The 18,385-nt window shown below is 41.4% G+C and overlaps 2 protein-coding genes across 2 annotated transcripts; both read right to left on the bottom strand.

Annotated features, from left to right (window-relative positions):
• Positions 1–960: 960 nt before the first annotated feature.
• rbm24a (RNA binding motif protein 24a) lies at positions 961–10,918 on the bottom strand. Its single transcript, XM_034124600.1, has 4 exons — positions 10,515–10,918; positions 9,238–9,361; positions 8,812–8,866; positions 961–3,528 (listed from the first exon to the last, which is right to left on the bottom strand). Exons 1-4 carry the CDS (start codon positions 10,680–10,682, stop codon positions 3,177–3,179), a joined length of 699 nt encoding a protein of 232 aa, XP_033980491.1. The 5' UTR covers positions 10,683–10,918; the 3' UTR covers positions 961–3,176.
• Positions 10,919–13,364: 2,446 nt separating this feature from the next.
• Positions 13,365–17,618, bottom strand: stmnd1 (stathmin domain containing 1). The gene is made up of 5 exons (XM_034124601.1): positions 17,438–17,618; positions 15,323–15,506; positions 15,105–15,232; positions 14,565–14,696; positions 13,365–14,271 (listed from the first exon to the last, which is right to left on the bottom strand). The coding sequence occupies exons 1-5, from the start codon at positions 17,504–17,506 to the stop codon at positions 13,834–13,836; spliced, it is 951 nt and encodes a 316-aa protein (XP_033980492.1). The 5' UTR covers positions 17,507–17,618; the 3' UTR covers positions 13,365–13,833.
• Positions 17,619–18,385: the final 767 nt, after the last annotated feature.

Raw genomic sequence — 18,385 nt, forward strand, 5'->3', positions numbered from 1 at the left:
CAGCAGCATGTTCTTAATAACATGACTTATTGATTAGAGGATGAATCATTCATAGTCTTTAGACTTTATTACGTGTCAGAGGTATCCAAACTTTGGGTGTGACTGGGAGTGTTTCAAATTACGTCTTCTCAAAATGGTTTCCCAGTGACGGGGAGCAGAGCAGTTTGTCACCTCACAGATGTTGCTCAGAGAAAGACTTACAGCTCAAGACAGACAATCTTTCTCTTTTGTCGATTATAAACTGTGCTCTATCTTAAAGGTGGGGTAGGTAAGTTTGAGAAACCGGCTCGAGATACACTTTTTGTTATATTCCATGGAATGCTCTTAACATCCCGATAGCAATGAATATCTTAAGTGCTTTGACCAAAAATCCATAAAAGAATGTCATCTGTGGAAGCCGTAGTACTGTAAAAAGTACGACCAATCATTTTAGCCGGCCCGGCTAAAATAACTGGATGGCCTACCTGCCTGTCAGCCTTCCATCTGTGCACAAGCTTATCTCGTGCCCTCATTGGTCATGTGCACGTTTGTGTGTGTTGGAGGAGGGGCTCTGTAAGGAAGTGGCAGATTTTTTCCGGCTGTGTATTTTCAAATTTTAGCGCACTCGAGTTGGTTTCTCCAAAATTACCTACCCCACCTTTAAAAGTCGGATAACGCCTGATGGCTCAAAGGCAACAGGGCTGTGACAACACCACTGTCATGAAAACAAGGGGGGATCTACCTTGTTAGATCAAGGTATTGATCATCCCTTGATCTAACATGCCAGAGGCTGTTCACCTTGGAGACCTGCTGCGGCACAAAGGCAATATATTTATTATGCTCATGAGGGTGTGTAAGGAAGACTGAAAGGCTACATTGGAGGAGGATCACAAAAATGTAAAAGATCAAACAGTTCCTGCACAAAAAGAGCCTGCCATGCGAGATGACATGCACTCTTCATGAAAATAAATGTCACCAAGCTTTTTAAATATAGATCATTTTATTCCAATTTTAAGTAAATGGTGTTGAAATTCTGCAGTAAAGGTATTAATATCAACATGACCTTTGCATTTACATACACTTTACATGCCTTCATCCAGTGACAATGAGAAGCATCCTAAAAAAGTTTTTTTGTCATTTATTTTTCATATTTCCCTTGTAAGAAATAGTTCAAGTATAAAAATTCCCGACAGTGTAAAATAGCCCATCTGATGAATATTAAGCAAAAGAAGCACAGCTAATGAACCCTTGACAACGACTATACATTCTAGTGGAGAAAGCAGCATTTTCGCTTGTTTTTTGTGAAAGTTATTATTATTTATTCCTCTCATCTAAACACAGAAGAGTACAATCTCCATGCAAACAGGCCTGCATTTAAATAAAGTTGCTTCCCTACAAAAAGGCATTAAGCTAATGTCATGTTCTAAAGAATCAAAAAGATTAAAAAAATAAAAGTACAGTGCACATAACAGTATCTTAAATAACTCCTACATTGACATTTTTGGTTGAGTATGTTAATAATAATTATAATAATATTACTAAAACTAATCAATAACTTATATATGCCTTGAGATGAGTACATAATATTAATAATACAGTACCGCCACTAAGTCTCTACTCTCAGAGCGTCAACATCGTCAACCCTCAAAAATAAATATCTTAAATAGTAGATTTATCTTTTTTTGGTGTTTTTTTTCCTCTTAAATAGCAGTAAAAATGTAAGGCACACAGACCGACATAACGTCAAAGAGTCCTCTTCACCCCACCTGGTGATCTCGACAGACATGAGGCAGGCCAGTTGTCGAGTAGCTTTGGTGAAAGTGTGTGTGTGAGTGTGTACCTGACACCAGACTACAGCAGCACAGAGGTGGAAGTGCTGACAGCTGCATGACTGAGGGGGGGGTGGGGGGGCTCTGCTGTGGGGCACTGCGTTGGGTGGAGGTTTGTGAAGTTGGTTCCCAAATGGGCCCGGCCGGGGATTAAAATGTGACAGCTCAACAAACGAGCACAAGTGATGCGTTCTTTCCAGAGTGATCCGTCTGTGTGGCGCTGGAGCGGCGCTGTCCTCCCCCACCACCAGCTGCTCTCTCTCTCTCTCTCTCCCTCTCTCTCTCTCTCTCTCTCTCTCTCTCCATCCCAGAGCCCGAGAGAAACACAACTGTGCTGCCTTTGTCTTTGACTGCTATGTGTGCAACTCTGGATGCATGTGTCTGTGTACGTGTGAGTGAAACATGTGGAAAAGCGACAGGTTTAGTGTTTCTCATTGTCTGAAGCCGTTTTCAACCTCCTCCTTTTGTCAGTGCGTTTGCTTTGTTTGCCAAGTCCCCCTTTAGTCCAAGAACAAAGTCAGAGTTGATTTTCAGTTTTTTTGTTGCTTTTCTTTGTTTTTTTGTCTCCTGGTGATTTGTTTGCTTTGCATAGGTCAAGAGGTCGAGACACAGAGTAAAAAAAAGGGACATTCAGCATCAGGAAGATAAAAAGGTAGTTCATCAAATAAGTGTGACACAATAAGTTAGGACTCCTCGACTTCCTGACAGAGGTCACATTATAATAGCTAACACGTTGGAAACGGTTCCATTTCCCTGATTATCAGAAAATATTAACTCCTAAAAATGCACTTGATATGACAAAAAGAACAAGAAGAGCCCCCAATGTGTAATAATAACAATAATAAATATATATGTTATGAGGGCATAAAATAACCGAAAACACTTGTGGTAAAACCACAAATGAAAAATAATAGACCTAAACTAACATTAAAGACAGCAATAGGACTTAAAGGCTTAGTTTAACACCTATACCAACCACAGGGATTAGTTCCTGCTTTTCTTCTAGAAATAAGTACTCTACTACAATGATAATAGTAATGATAATAGTAATAACAACAACAATAATAGTAAATCACTTTCTATTATGTGTTCTGCAACTTTTTTTCATTTTCTCGTTTTTTGGTTGAAGCACAGCAAGTTGGAAAGTTACTGTAAAAGGTTCCCACCTCACCATCATCATCATCACTACCACCACCATCATCACCACCACCATCATAACCTTTTTAAAGCAACTCTGCCTACGAGTCGCTGACACGCCCGCCCTTAAGGCCAATCCCTCTTCCTTTTCCTTCGCCGCTCCTCCTGACCAATCAGCTGTGGCCCGGGGCGGGGCTCCTCGCTCTGCATGTCCAGTGGTTGCAGTGGCTGCTATTGCATGCGGTCGGCTTGCAGCTGCTGAGGCTGGTACTGCCCGAAGGCGGCGGCAACAGCGGCGGCAGAGCCCGGGGCGGCGGTGCCCAGAGGCTGCTGGACTGCGTAGCCGTACCCCGCGGTAGCCATGTAGCCTGCGGCGGCGGGGGAGGCGGCGTAGGGATACTGCTCATATGCAGCGGCTGCAGCAGCACTAGCTGCGGCGGCAGAATACTGAGCGTAGGCCGCTCCAGTGTAGTCGATGTAGGGGGAGGAAGCGTTGGAAGGTGCACTGGCTGTCGGCTGCACATGAGGGATGACCATACTAGGCTGTACGAAGGCCTGAGGGTACACATAGTGAGCCGGGATGCTGTGAAACAAACACACATATGAAAGGTTAGATTGATTCACACAGAGTTGATTGCACCTACCCTAAAACCCAAACCCAACTCCATCACACTGCGGCCAAGCGCCCGCCCGCCACCCAGCCCCAGTCCAATCCACCAGTCAAGAACACCAAGGAAATGCCTGCTAGTAGGGATTAGAACAATATAGGGTTGCCAAAATAGAAATCTCTCTGTGAAAAGAAGACTTTAAGGTGAGGAAAACTGTGGCTCACTCAAAAACTCAAAGAGTGGTATATGATTACATTTAGAGGTCATTAGGAAATTGGGAAAAGGTTTTTTATATTTCCTGTTTGGTCAGTGTTTAGTTTGTGAAGGCAGAGCTACAGAGAGGCAGGGGGAGGTGAGATGAAAAGGAGAAGAAAGAAAAAAGTTTGAGATCTGTAACCTGCAGCTCGGTTGTCCGTCACATGTGGATTTGGCTCTGGGAGGGGAGGCTTACAGTGCCGGGGGCAGGGGTGCGGACAGAGGAGATGAGCCCAGGGAAGCATTGTGAAAATGTCACTGCCACTTTGACAGCTGGACAGTTTTCAAAAAGGGACGCTGCTGGCCATTTCCCCCTCTGTGTCGGGACAAAGAGCCGGGGAGGCTGCAGGGGGAGCCGGGACTAGGCTCCGCACCCAGAGGGATGTTTCGATTAAATAAACAATTATGAACAATGAGCACATTCTGTCCTCCATGACATAGCCTTATTCCACCCCCCATACTCTATAAGGCCTGGAAACTCAGTTGGACAGCGAGCATGAGGGGAGCTTTGGAAATGTACACTAATGGATCCGAGAACTCTCGACTTTTGACTGTAGGTGGAATAATGTGATTTTCAGTTTGTGGTGACCTGGAAAACAACCCTCCCCTTCCCCTTTAGAGACAAAATTGGAGTCAAATTCAATCTCCCTTTAATTCAAATTAAATGAGAAGCATCAGGCTGGACAGAAACACTTTTGAGATGTGTTTCTCGATATGTGAGTTTAAAAGAAGATGGATCAAAACATCTGTTGAAAGAAAGTCCAAGATAACCAAATATAATCAGTCGAGTCTGAATAAATGAACATCAGGTGGAAAAGAAGGCAAGGAGGTGCAGAAAATGTTAAAGGTGGAAAGGCAGGATCTATCGTGGCAACCCTATTGTGAGCACATTATCCAATCCAACCCACATCTCAACCCAAAACAGTGCACCAGGAGAAAAACAGGAAAAACAAAACAACAGCAAGGCGTCAGAGAGGAAGAAATATGTAAAAATAGTCCACCTCCACTAGACCGGTTACAGACACAACGACAAGGGCACTGCACAATCACTCCACGGAAAGACACAGAAGGAAAAGGGAGGAATAAACTGAGTAAATGGGTATGTAGTGGTTTGGTGTGTCTGTCAGTAAAGGTCAAAGATCAACATAAGCACATAGTTTGGACCCATTATCTTTAAAGGCCAGTCACAAAGTAACTGCATTGAAAGGTTTAGTGTTTTTTTCTCCAATTTGAAAAGCCTCCGAAAAAACATTTGAATCATCAAACCCTCCTTTGAAATCACACTAATGAAACTCAGCAGGTTTCCAGGAGGATTTTTTTTAACTAGGGACGCAATCGAACTCCTAATCCTCACACAGATGGACATTTCCTGCCTAATATCTGAAGTCAAAAGTGAAATCAGTGAATTTTCACCCCCAGCAGACAGGGAGGAGGCTCTTTATACTGGAGGTAGATGAGACACTGTCTGAAGGGCCATTAGCCAATATGCATAAAAAGCTAACATTAGCCTGATTGGAGAAACACCAATACACATAGCAACAGCAACTCTAATGAATAATGTACGCAAACACTGTCACATGACTCTGTCTGGGTTTTCTCACACAAAATCTATGCACAGGTTTAACACAACTACTTACAAAATGAGAACCCTTCAACTTTATTTACAAATCAGATTTAATGTGGTTCACCGCCGATGGACCGTGAGGATAATTCAAATGTCAGGTTCTGGTATTTCTTTTATGCTGTGCTTGCAGATCTGTCACTTTGAAATCATTTTTGTTTAACCATCTATTTTATTACCTTATTTAGTAGGTAGCTAATTAGTTGATTTAATTAGTTAATTTAAGCTGAGTTAGGGTAAATACTGCAATAACACCAGTTTAGATTTATTACCAGACATGTACAATCTGAAACAGACAAGTTGATGAAATAATCTTAGTCAATTTAGACCAAAACCAACAATTTATCCAATGATCAACTAACAGGGGCTATCGTAGAAGAGCCTATAGACCGCTGGTCATTTATTCTAGAGGCTGGAGACTACATCGGCCATTACTATGAATTGCATTGTGGGTAATGTAGCAGCCTGGTTTAAAAACAAAATAAAAACGAGTGGAATAAAACATATATTTCTTGTTCTACTACACTAATTGTTATACTGTTGATTAGACTGTCTGCTTGAACTTTGAACCCTCCAGTGTTACTCATACTCATCTCTACTGCTCTCAAAATGCATCTACTAGCTCAGCACATTTTTGGATTGTATCTCTGCTGTCTCTAATCCTACACTACTGCTGTATCTATAGGATGTTCTGGTATACTAAGAGACATAAACAAGTACACACATTTAGCATAAGCAGAGGTTTTGCTCATGGGAAGCAAAGCTCTGGCTGAGCCATCTAATGGGCCCAACTCATAACAAATACCCACTTTTCCCAGGCAGCAGTCCTGAAGTAAGGACATACAAAATACAGTAAGTATATGGCTGCTTTGTGAAGCCATGCTGGTGGATATGGGGTTACGACTTCTGTGTGTGTGTGTCTTTACTGGAATGTCATGTTCACACAACCCAGCTGTCATTAAAGTTCAAGGCTAAATAAAGGATCTCTGCCATCGTACATGGTGTCTGCAGAGGGGGGGTCAAACGTACACTGAGGTGAGAGGATCTAATGTGTGTGATTTTGCACTATGAAAGGGTTCGAGGTCTGCAGCACACACACCTGTCTCGCTTCGACAGAGTTAGACTTTTGATATTGTGACTGAGACAGATGGACCTGGTGTCTAGTTTCTCTTCACAAGTGCAGCCAGACTTGAGTCATAATCCACACTTAGAAAGCTACTTGGATCATACATTGAGAGAGTTTTGTAAGAGCAGAAACGCACCGTTTGTTGTTTTAGTTTATTAGCAGTTTGAGGATGTGAGACAGACAGCGATTAGCTACAGCTAGCAATTAGCTGCTTGTGTCATATTTTCTTACAGTTAGTCTTTTAGAAGCATTATTTACCTTCACATTAGGCGGATTTTTATACTTATTAGCAATATGATGTCTTTGAATATTTCTATTTTAGAAGATGTATGTATAAAATGGAAGATTGTTTGTATTTTAAAAACTAAACCCGGCAAAGATTACATTTTGAGGGTGCAGTTTATTGGTATGGGAACTTTGTAGCTGACTTTGTAGTTTTCTCCACTTCAATCAATCTGTCTCTACAATGTGACCTTACATATTGATTTGCATTCTTATTTTGAACCAAGTCAATACTTTCTTTCAGCAAATAACTTCCTTACATGTGTTCATAGCGTTTGCACTATGCGCCTATTGTGACAGAGAGACAGAGGCTTCTGTGACAGAGCACAATAATGTGTCCCCAAAAACACCCGACCTGGCCCTATTTGAGTGGCCCCCTGCATTGCTATTAAATGACAGAGAGAGATGGTCCCTAACCAGACCCCCCCAACACACACACACACACACAGAGCTTCATGCGACTGCAGCGTCAGCATTCAGGGCTTTGTGTGACACAATGGGTGCGCTTGTTTTCCTTAACACCACGAGCCCATGTGACGAAAGCTCGCTCCGATAGAATGAGGGAGCGAGAGAGATTTGTTTGTGTCACACTGGAGACTTTGGGACTATGTGGACGGACAAAGACACACACTCGTACAAACACAATAAGAGCACATACTCCAATGCAACCACACATGTACACACATAAATACACATATTGCTATGACAAGAGCTCACATAATAACTGTTTTCATTCACAAGACATCCACATTTCTGATGGTGCTACGTTACCACAAGTCTTGTATGTGTGGTGGAGAGAATAGAAAAGACAAAGAGATACAGAGACAGGAAGGAAAACAAAAGAGTTGTAATGAATTGACCAGCAGTAATAAAAAGGAGACAGTTTCATAGGGGACTTGTTGCTGCTGCTACGTTGTGTTAATGTGAGAAACTGCTAGTAACACCAGGAAGATGCTAAAGTCACACACAAGCAGTGATGGGTTTGGTTATTTTGGGGGGAAATATGTGAGGTATGGGAGTAAGGAGGTGTTTGGGGAGAGCAATACAAAACACACAGGAAATTCACCACTCACTCCAACAAGACAGCCAGAAGAACACATTAAACATCCAGTTAAACAAAACAGGTCAACCACAAGCTAAAAGCAAAAAAAAAACTTTGCTCATCCTTGGCAAAGATAACACGCTTCCACAAAACAAGAAAAAAGATCACCCCAAAATCAATTCAGCTCCTTTTTTTTTCATTAAAGTGAGAAAGCACACGGTTTAGCTAACAACACCACTTCATAACCGCACACAAAGCTCTAAGTTCTATTCAAATAAAATAAAAAAATCAGGTCAAAACCCACATACATGCATCTATAATCACCATTTTGAGAGCTTTTTTGTGTGTTTGAGTCTAGAGGTAATTCCTTTCTCTGATCTGTGATTATTGCAGAACTATTCCGCAAACCAGCACAGTTAGCTTAACCGAGAGTGAGCCTGTCGGACCAGAGAAAGATAGATAACATTGAGTCAGGCTGGAAGCTTCCATCATTGTCCACTCAGCAAACAAACACACACACACACACACACACACACACACACACACACACACACACACACACACATACACACACACACACACACGCACACACACACACACACACACACACACACACACACACACACACACACACACACACACACACACACACACACACACGCACACACACACGTTCAACAGGCTAACCTAGAAAAGGCAGTTTGACTGGCTGTTTAGTGGACAGTGACAAAGGTTCAACTTCTTGTCCACCTAAAATTATCAGCTGTTAAATATTTTGGGGAAAAAAGATAAAGGTATAAAAAACAGACTGATAGTAACAATCATCACACATTAAACTGAGAAAATGTCAAATTAAAACATGTTTGAATCTTTTAGTACCTAAATATTCAATGTGTACAACCCTCTCAAATAAACGTAGACTCAGTACTTACCCATAAGGCCTTTGGATGAACGCAGGGTGAATTTGGGGAACACCAAAGGTAAAACCTGCAAAACAGAGAAAATACAATTAAAAAAGTAAAGACGACAGCATTGATCTCTTGAATAATTGATTTAAAAAACATTGTCATAACATTGATTGCAAGTACCGTAAAAACAAACAACCCTGAGGAGGAACTCAAAAAGGACTGACTTGATTTGATAGTTTGCCTATAAAACCAACGTCTGATCCCTAATAAAATATATGTTCAACAAAGACATGCTGATTAAATGTCGGATTTACTGATCGGGAATATATGATATTTAGAGACTACATCTGCACGTCTGACTGCACATTTTTGAAGAAAGACACCCCCATTCCTGTGGCTTTTGAGGATGTTTCTTTTGTGTTTTATTGCTCCTCATTTGTCTGTCCTTACCTTGCTGCATCACCCGAGGCTTGGCCCCCAGGTAGGCCAGGTTGACGTTGGCCTTCCTGCCGTCAATGATGGGGTTGGGGTCCTTACAGGCCCGGTCTGCAGCCGAGCGGTCCGCCATCGTCACCTGACGGAGCAGTCAAAAACACAGAGCATGAGAAAGATGAGGAGAATTCAAAGCTGTGTGTAATTTGCTTCATTTTCCTACTGATTGAGCATGTATAAAAGCTATAACAACATCTCTTTGTGTGTGCATGCCTTTCTGTGTATTTCTCTGGTCATTATTAACAGTAGCAAGTATTTGGCAGCACACACTTCCCTGTACTTCATATGTATGTGTTAAAACTATCAACAGTGTAAAGGAGCCAGGATGGTGGACTGACTGAACATGGCTGCTCTCATTACAGACTCTATTGCTCTGCTCACAGCCCCAATAACCGGCATCTGGATTTTAATTATTTTTATCATGTTTTCATTGTAAAGCACTGTTTTTGAAAGCTGCTCTGCTAATACGGTATAAACATGGTAATGCGACAACAATAAAGAGGAAATGTGGGGAAAGTTGGAGATAATACATCTCAGTTGAAGATAGTAGGTTAGTTTCTTAAATACATATGTGTGCATATCAAGGGTGACTGTGCAACTTGGTACATCCTCTTGAATATGAGCCAAACTTCAAATAGATTACTTCATAGTCTTTAAAGAGGCCAAATAAGGTGTAGGGTATCTCCTGGCAGCCTTTAACATATATGTTTTAGCATCTGTTAAACATAAATGTATACATGAATGAACTAAAAAATAGGTATTTTGAAACACTGCCTGAGTTAGCAGACAGTCACTTAACATTGCGTCTGAATGTGTTTTGTCTATCGGTTTTTATAACAAGGGGGGAGTCAAATATTTTAGTTTTAAACAGATTTGAGATGATGAAACAGTGTCACGTGTCAGAAAACTTAAAAGCATCATCATGAGGTTTTTCCTCAGCCCACCAGAGCTGTCAGTGTGGGAGCAGCTCACATTAAAAACGTGCCAGGGCGCATATATGGCGCAACAAGTCGGTGGTGCAAGATTGCAACTGACGACTTTAGGCACTGTTATCACAAGTTAAACACCCCATGACTGCAGATAAGATAATGTTAGTCATTTTGTTGTGACAGACAGAGACAGCCGCGCACTTAAGATGCGTAAAGTCAGGACTTTTCCCACATGCGTAAAACTTTTTTTGTGTTCAGTTCAGTTTAAAAAGCGATATACTTGTTGTTAAAAAGAGTGATACTTACGAATCCATATCCCCTGGACTTGCCGGTCTGCCGGTCCGTTATGACCACCGCTTCTTCAATCTCACCAAACACCTCAAAATATTTCCTGAGACTTGTATCCGTGGTGTGGTAGGGTAGACCCCCGACAAAAATCTTTGTGTAGGTCGTGTCCTTTTGCGTGGAGTGCATCGTTAGTGCAAATACAATAAATATTAGCAATATAAAAAAAGAAAAGTGCAATGTCTCCTTATCAGTTTGGATGAAGAGAGAGAAAAGAGAGAACAGCAGGCTCTGTTACTTTTTTTCAGAAGAGAAAACACAACACAAATGAAGCCTAGAGGTAGATGTATCTTCCGACAGTTAAGAGGAGAGTTATATGGAGCGGATTGTCCCACAGAGACCATCAGGTGTTTCCAGCTCTTCTTGGTAACTCTGCTGTCTAACTAAATAGGTTTGGGACCCATTCCTAAAAGCGCTGCTGCTAACTCCACCCAGCTCTCTGTCCATCTCTGCCCGCCCACAAGCGCGCAAACAGCTGGGAAACCTGCACAGCGTGAAACACTGGAGCTCCTTCACAAAAAAAGAGATCCCCCTACTAGAATCACGTTTAATTAACCATCAGGGGCAAACAAAACCTGATTCCACTGATAATATGTTGGGGACAAAGAGTAGCAGGGGCTTAAAAAAAACTCATTGTTTAAAAAAGGGATTATTTGTGCGATTTGCACTGTCACTATTTGTTGATTTGGGGTTTTTACGGGGTAAAACGTAAAACCAGACTTGCACTTTTCCTTAGAAAAGTTCTGTCTTGATTTTCAATAGACTTGCATGGATTAGCCCCCCTGAAAAAACAGCTGGTTAGGGTCTTGACACAGCTCAGGGACAGACACAGCAGCAAAAGCAGACAGACAGGTGCAGTTTAAGCACTTGTGGGGGGTGGACAGAGTTTTGCCAAGTGTATGTGCCAATGCAGACAGAAATAAGGCATAGATTGTGAAAAGTGTGACCTGAGTTTGAAAAGTGATATCAAACTTCTCTCAAGTGTTGTTTTTAATAGTTCCTTAACGATTTGGTCATAAAGTAATGAGCCTAACCCTTCAACAGGTTTGAATGTCCATATCATATAACTTAAAACAAAGATCTAACAAATGAGGTCCCTATCAATATATATTTTGGGTAATGAAACCGTTGTGCTGAATTAAGCCTCATATCATCTTTTTTTTTTAAAACAAGGTGATCCCAATTTAATAGTTTAATCAAGTGAGACCTGTCTTCCAAACTGACAGATGCATCGTGCGTCATATGATTACGCACAACTGTATCACAATGGTAAAGGATCAAGTCAGAGATCTATGCAAAAGTCTCTGAACATCAATAATTAACATAACTTGTGAAGCATGGCCTCGGCTGGCTGCTGGATGGATCTTTGGTTAATTCAGCCCCAGTAATGTGAGAGGGAAGCCTGCTGTCTGTAAATCATTCATGGCGGCTCCGCTTCTGTGAGCATATATCCTGCCTACATGTAACACTGTGAGTTGACACATTTGGGAACATTGTTGAGTGTCATCAATGTTCTTGTTTAAAAAAAATGTGTTCAATCCTGTACTGCTATTTAAAAAAAGTCACATGACTCAAGCCAATTTAAAATGGCAGGTAGAGACTGATGGGTATTTGTGTTAGTTTGTAAATACATGCTTTAATAAGGCCATACCCATGTGTGATTATAATAAAAACTTCAATATATATTTGTTCTTAAAGAAAAAAGTTTGACTGTCACAAAGTGGAGATTGCAGGACAGGTAGTCCACTTCAAAAAGGAACGCAACCTGATAGATGTTCTTTCTGCGGTGTCTCTGTTCAACCACTATTTTATTCATGCAGGCACACGCGCTTTAAAGTCCGAGTGGAGTCGTGATAAAAGGGGGACCAGTGTCGAGTTTCCCAGGCTTAACAATGGGGATCCGGTCAGGTTGCGTCCAATTGTTGTTTTCTGTTCATGTGCAGCATGCTGACTAGTCGGAATCCTCCTATACCTTCACAATAACAGGCTGTGGGCCCACTGGAAGGGATCATTAGTCCGAGCAACAAGAAAGTCTGATTGAAGGACCCTATTGAAATTGCAGGAATTGTTTTTTTCTATAATAATATTATCATTCAGAAACCACTTTCAGTTTCCAGGGCCTACATATATTCACAAATGCAGTATTTCTTGGCACAAAATTCAAACTGTAAAATGTACGTGAACTACTGTAGGTCTTGCGCGTGGGCGTGTCAAAATAGCTCAACAGCGCCACCTAGATTACAGACCCCATATGTACGATTGTTCTACATGTGGGTATTGGGAGATGACAATTAGAGCCAGACCATAAACTCATCAGGAAGTGGGCCGATTTTGAAGTATACCCTGACCTAAATACTTAGATAACTATCTGTTTTTAATTTATCAAGAGAAAGGCTGCTGAAATTGTAACTTAATGCTTGTTATCCATTTGGCTGCAGCTAACACCTGTGAGGCAGAGTAAAGCATAAGGTCAAATGTCACTTAAACTCGGACACACTAAGGTCGTACAGGGGAATACCTATAGACTTGTACTTGTATACCACATTTTACTCAAATTATTTTGTATTATATTTCATATTATTTTAATGTTTTGATTAAACTATAACTGCCTCTGCAAATAAACAAAAAAAGTGTTTTAAATTAAACTGTTGGCCTATTCAACACCCTTCATCCTCTCAGAAAATAATCATCATAAAGTTAAAAATAAATTAGTGTCAACATTTTTAGGGATTTACATATTCATAAACAACACATAGTAGGAACATTTATATTATATAGACATATTTATTAATTAATAAAACATTCCCTTTACCCATTTTACTTCACATGTGGTCAAACCTATGTTATTGATAAGCTGCAAACTGACTCCAGGCAGCTGTGAGACAACTTCAACTGAAACAGTGCCCTCCTGTGTCCAACAGAACAAGTACACCCTTCACATGGAAAATTAGACTTAACAATATGATACTTTACAACGAAATGTAAAACTAAAATATCCTTTGAATAAATGCTGTATGTTGGCAAGACGTTTTGGTCATATTTACTAAAGCCTTTAAAGGTCCAACGCACTTTCTGCAGTTCAGTGCTTTTACATTCACATTAGCTCGTCAATAGAGCCTATCACAGCTTAATCACATATTCACTTCTTCTAATACAATATATACCCTATATATTTTTTTCATTACAACCTTTCGGCTATGCAAAAGGAATTATTTTGGCTTCCTCTCCTCTGTCTTTTATATCTCTCAGTGCTGATTCTTGGCACATTTTTTGTGATAAATTAAAATATCTCGTCTTTGTCATCTACTAGTTGAAAGCTAGAATCGCTCTCCAGCTCCCCCGAGGCTGTGAGGAGGAGCTGATCCTTCTTCAGCTCCTCCACCTGGGTAAACTCCTCCTCCTCCCAATCACCACTGACCCCTCGGTTATTTCCCCTCTCTCCCCCCTTCTCTCTCTTCCCCTCTTTCTTGTCTGCTCTACTTATTTCTTCTCTGCCGTCACCTGCATCCTCTCTCACCCACTCTCCACCCTCGGCCGCCTCTCGTGTGATCTGGCTGTGAGGCTGTGGAGCGAGAGGTTCAGGGGTGAGAGATGGGTGTAGCGGCTCCACAGGGGTGAGTGCTGCGTCCTCTTCATCCTCTGTGATGAAGGTGTGAGCAGGACCCCGGACACGGGCCGACTTGGACCTCAAACGAGTCTTGAGCTCGTCTTCTCTTAACTGAGAGAAAGAGGAAGTAGATTAGAGTGTGGGAGACAAAACAATAGGATCAACTCTCCATTTATCAGAGAGAGATAAAGATACATGATGACACACACACACACACACACACGCACACACACACACACTCACTCACACACACACTCACACTCACACACACACACACACACACACACACACACACACACACACACACACACACACACACACACACACACACACACACACACACACACACACACACACACACACACACACACACACACACACACACACACACACACACACTGTACCTTGCGTCTTTCCTCAGCAAGTCTTATTTTCTCCTCAATCCCTTCTTTGCTGGGGAGGTGTTGCTCCTTCTTGGCCCTCAGAGACTCCAGTCTGGCAGGTGGCCTCCGCATGACCCCTTCCCTGTCCTCAAGCTGGTATACACCCAGGAGATGGACACAGAGAGCAGACAATCACAATAAAGAAACTGAATGTCCCCGAAAACTGACTGACCTCACCTCCCTAGGATTATTGTTATATTAGTAACAGCAAGGCCTTTGCTGCTTTGACAAGTCAAAATGCATGTATTGAAAGAGAGCTACCATATACACTATATATTATGGGCTTTTCTATTTATATTAGTAAAACACTGACAGGGAACATGTTACTGCTGAATAAATACTTTGAGTACATTGTGCCCAAATTATTAATGTACTTTTAATTAAGTAATGCTTTAAAAGCAGGACTAATACTTATAAGAGCACAGTGTGGTTTTAGTATATTTACCACTGCCTCTCAGTGATGTGTAATAGCCTGTTTGAGCAGTGTTAGCAGGAACCCACCATGATGCTGTAGGCCTCCCCCGCCCCGCTGCCCCTCTCTCCGCTCTGGCCTCCCTCCGGTATGATGCCTTGGTGCAGCAGCTCCTTCAGGATCTCACTGGACTTTGCGCGCTCCTGCTGCAGTAAGACTGGGAGACGACACAACACAAAACTGTAATGTTGTATGCCCTGAATTCTCTTTTTGACGTGACCCAGTGTGTTTTATTCAGCTGTCCCACCATGTTGTGTTATTACGTCCACAATGCTTTCTCTGACACACTGAGATGTTAGAGGAGGGAGTTTTCTGGGCACGGCTCCAGGTAACAGAGGGATGTCTCTGTTCTCCATCACCACCCCGCTGTCCGTCGTGCCCTTCGACACGGCCGAGTCCCCACGAACATCCACTTTACTTCTTGTCACATCCTGAAAGCACAGACACGCAGTATCAACCCATGAATACATTTTTTATACCCTGCCCCCCCCACTGTGTGGTATCACAGACATGATGTTGTCATGGTGGCGTCTGTGTGTTGACACATTGTCATGAGCACAGTAGCTCAGGAGCATTAAAGTTTAAAATGAGTTCACAGTAACAGTGTATTCTGTGACTTTAACAACGCTATATGTAGTAAATAACCAATATAATATATAATGACATTTATGAACATTTAAATTGGCTGAATAACAAGCTACGTTTTTAATCTTTAAGTATTTTTGCTTGGTATATTGCTGTAGTTTTAAGTGGCTTTTTAAGGGAACATAATTGTTCAAATGTTACCAGGAACTCAATACATTGTCATTTTTAGGCTGGTGAGTGAGTCAAATTGAGCAGAGACTTTCATACTTTACAAGCCAAAACATTGACATCTTAAATAGAAGACTTTTAAAATTGTAACATAGCATTTTTACACCATGGTATTGCTAGTTTAAGTAAAATATCTGAGTATTCTTTCCACCACTGCTCAGTAGTAGATGTACCAGATGGGGAAAAAGATCTGTTACAATTTGAAGTCCTGCAATAAAAATGTTACCTCTACCTAGTAGATAAGTAATGGCATCTAATCCAATCCAATCCACTTTATTTCTATAGCACATATTAAATACAGAGGGTTTACCAAAGTGCTTCACAGCAAACATAACATTATAATAAAATATAATATTACAATAATAGATAAAAGGCACACATAAGAATTAATACAAGGTACACAAAGGCTATGGACAGACAATAAAAGCATAAAAATCGATAAAACATAGCTCAAACTGACTCGAAAGCGAGGGAAAAGAGGTGGGTCTTTAGGCGGGACTTAAAAGTTTGGAGGGTGGGCGACAATTTGACATGGGGGGGCAAGTCGTTCCAGAGCCTGGGCGCTACCGCTGAGAAGGCTCGGTCTCCACTGGTCTTTTTCTTGGTTTTAGGGACTACTAGCAGCCAGCAGCTGATCAGCCGACCTCAAAGCCCTTGAGAGGGTGTACACCTTTAGGAGGTCGGAGATGTACTGAGGGGCCAGGCCATTAAGCAATACAATCTTAAAATGAACTCTAAAATGGACAGGAAGCCAGTGGAGGCAAGCCAGAATTGGTGTGATGTGCTCATGCTTGCGTGTTCCTGGAAGCAGCCGAGCCGAAGCGTTTTGTACCAGCTGCAGGCGTGCCAGCGAGGTCTTGTTTAGGCCGGCATAAAGTGCATAGAAACAAAGGCATGAATTACACGCTCAAAGTCTAAAAAGGATAACACCGGTTTAATTTTGGACAGGAGCCTCAGGTGAAATATATTTAAGCACCAAGAGTTATGCAGATTGGCCCATTTCAGAATAATGAATATGTTAATACGTTTTGATTATAATTATTGATGCATTAAGATGTTTATCAGAGCTGGTAAAGGTGATTTTACTCCAGGTCTCACTGAAGTCTTATTTAAGGATTGACTATGATATATTTTGTATCATTAATCCAGATCTGCAAATAAACTTAAGGTATTAAATGAATGTTTTGGAGTAAAAGTACACTATTTACCTCTGAAGTAGTGGGGTAGAACCTCAAAATTAAAGTACAGTTTGAGTAAATCTACTTAGTTACTTGTTTACACCACTGGGAGTAGAGATTAACCAGTCCGGTCAGTACCATGATTACCAACTGACAATATTTGGTCACTAAATTAAACGCCACACAGATTTCCGAGATTTCCTTTGTCCTCTAACGCCTCTTAACAATGTCTGACAAAACATATGAACTTTAGCTGACTTTTCGGATACAGTTTAAGACTTTACAGTTTTTTAAACTCCTCTCCGCAGTTTTAACTAACTTTGACTAACTAAAAATTCAAGGAAAGCGTCGGTTAGTGGGACGCAGCCTACCTTGTCTCCCTTCGCCACTTCCGCTCTCAACGGTCGCACCGCCGTTTTTGTGGAGCTGCAACATCCCATAATCACCTCAAAACAGAGATGTAAAATAAGTCCATACAAGTAATAACTATTTTAATGACACTTCGGTGTGTTTTCTCTCTGTGTATTGACCCGTGTAGCCTCGCATTCCTTCATACACACTGTCTCCATGGAAGCCGGCTCGTTGCTAAGGCCCGTTGCTACAATAAAATTAAATCTGACCCGGTTAAAGAGGTGACACCCAGGAGAAGCTGTGGGTGTCAGGGTGTCACCACTAAACACCGCCTTCACACATCTGATACTGCTGATCCTATTTATCAAATGTATTACTGTGGTGGCTTCAAGACTCCTCACAGGTCAATGTCAGCCACCAGGGCTGTATCCAGGATTTTAGAAATATTACATTTGAATCAAACTGAGTCAAAGGCAACACCTGTCATCTTTGCCCAAACTCCGCCAAAATGATTAATTCTGGTCTATGATATGCTGCAGGTTGTGTCTAGTAGGCTACTGTACTTTGATTATATGACAGCAGATAATGTGTGAACACAGAAATCTGCTGAGTCTTGTTGGCAGCATAAGAGGGCACTTATGAAGAGAGTCAGGTACAATGAGAGAGGTCTTACAATTGCAAATAGAATATAGAACAGTTAAATTAGAGTTAGTACATGTGAACATGTCAACAGCACGTTAAGAGAAACCACTGGTTATGTAATTTTTGTAAATAAAAAGGTTTTGTGGAGATAGAGCGATCCATATTTGTTTAAGATTTGTCTCTATTGTATGTGATGTTTCTGTAATTTAAAAGCAAATAAAGACACATTCTTAAAAAACCCTGAACATCTACATGTTGTTGGTTATCATTTCAATTTGTCCTTGTTTTTTCATTTCCATCTGAGCATGAAGTGGGCTGGTGAGATA

The sequence above is a fragment of the Trematomus bernacchii genome, unplaced genomic scaffold (assembly GCF_902827165.1).
Source record: "Trematomus bernacchii unplaced genomic scaffold, fTreBer1.1, whole genome shotgun sequence".
Classification (NCBI taxonomy): Eukaryota; Metazoa; Chordata; class Actinopteri; order Perciformes; family Nototheniidae; genus Trematomus; species Trematomus bernacchii.

What these genes read in the sequence shown, in the direction of transcription:
- rbm24a (XM_034124600.1), bottom strand. Translation starts at nt 10,682, where the DNA reads ATGCACTCCACGCAAAAGGACACGACCTACACAAAGATTTTTGTCGGG. An exon ending in AGTCCAGGGGATATGGATTC is followed by an intron (nt 9,362 to 10,514) that starts GTAAGTATCACT and finishes CTGCTCCGTCAG; the next exon opens with GTGACGATGGCGGACCGCTC. An exon ending in GCCTCGGGTGATGCAGCAAG is followed by an intron (nt 8,867 to 9,237) that starts GTAAGGACAGAC and finishes TCTGTTTTGCAG; the next exon opens with GTTTTACCTTTGGTGTTCCC.
- stmnd1 (XM_034124601.1), bottom strand. Translation starts at nt 17,506, where the DNA reads ATGGGATGTTGCAGCTCCACAAAAACGGCGGTGCGACCGTTGAGAGCG. An exon ending in GGACGTAATAACACAACATG is followed by an intron (nt 15,233 to 15,322) that starts GTGGGACAGCTG and finishes GTCGTCTCCCAG; the next exon opens with TCTTACTGCAGCAGGAGCGC. An exon ending in GGGAGGCCTACAGCATCATG is followed by an intron (nt 14,697 to 15,104) that starts GTGGGTTCCTGC and finishes GGTGTATACCAG; the next exon opens with CTTGAGGACAGGGAAGGGGT.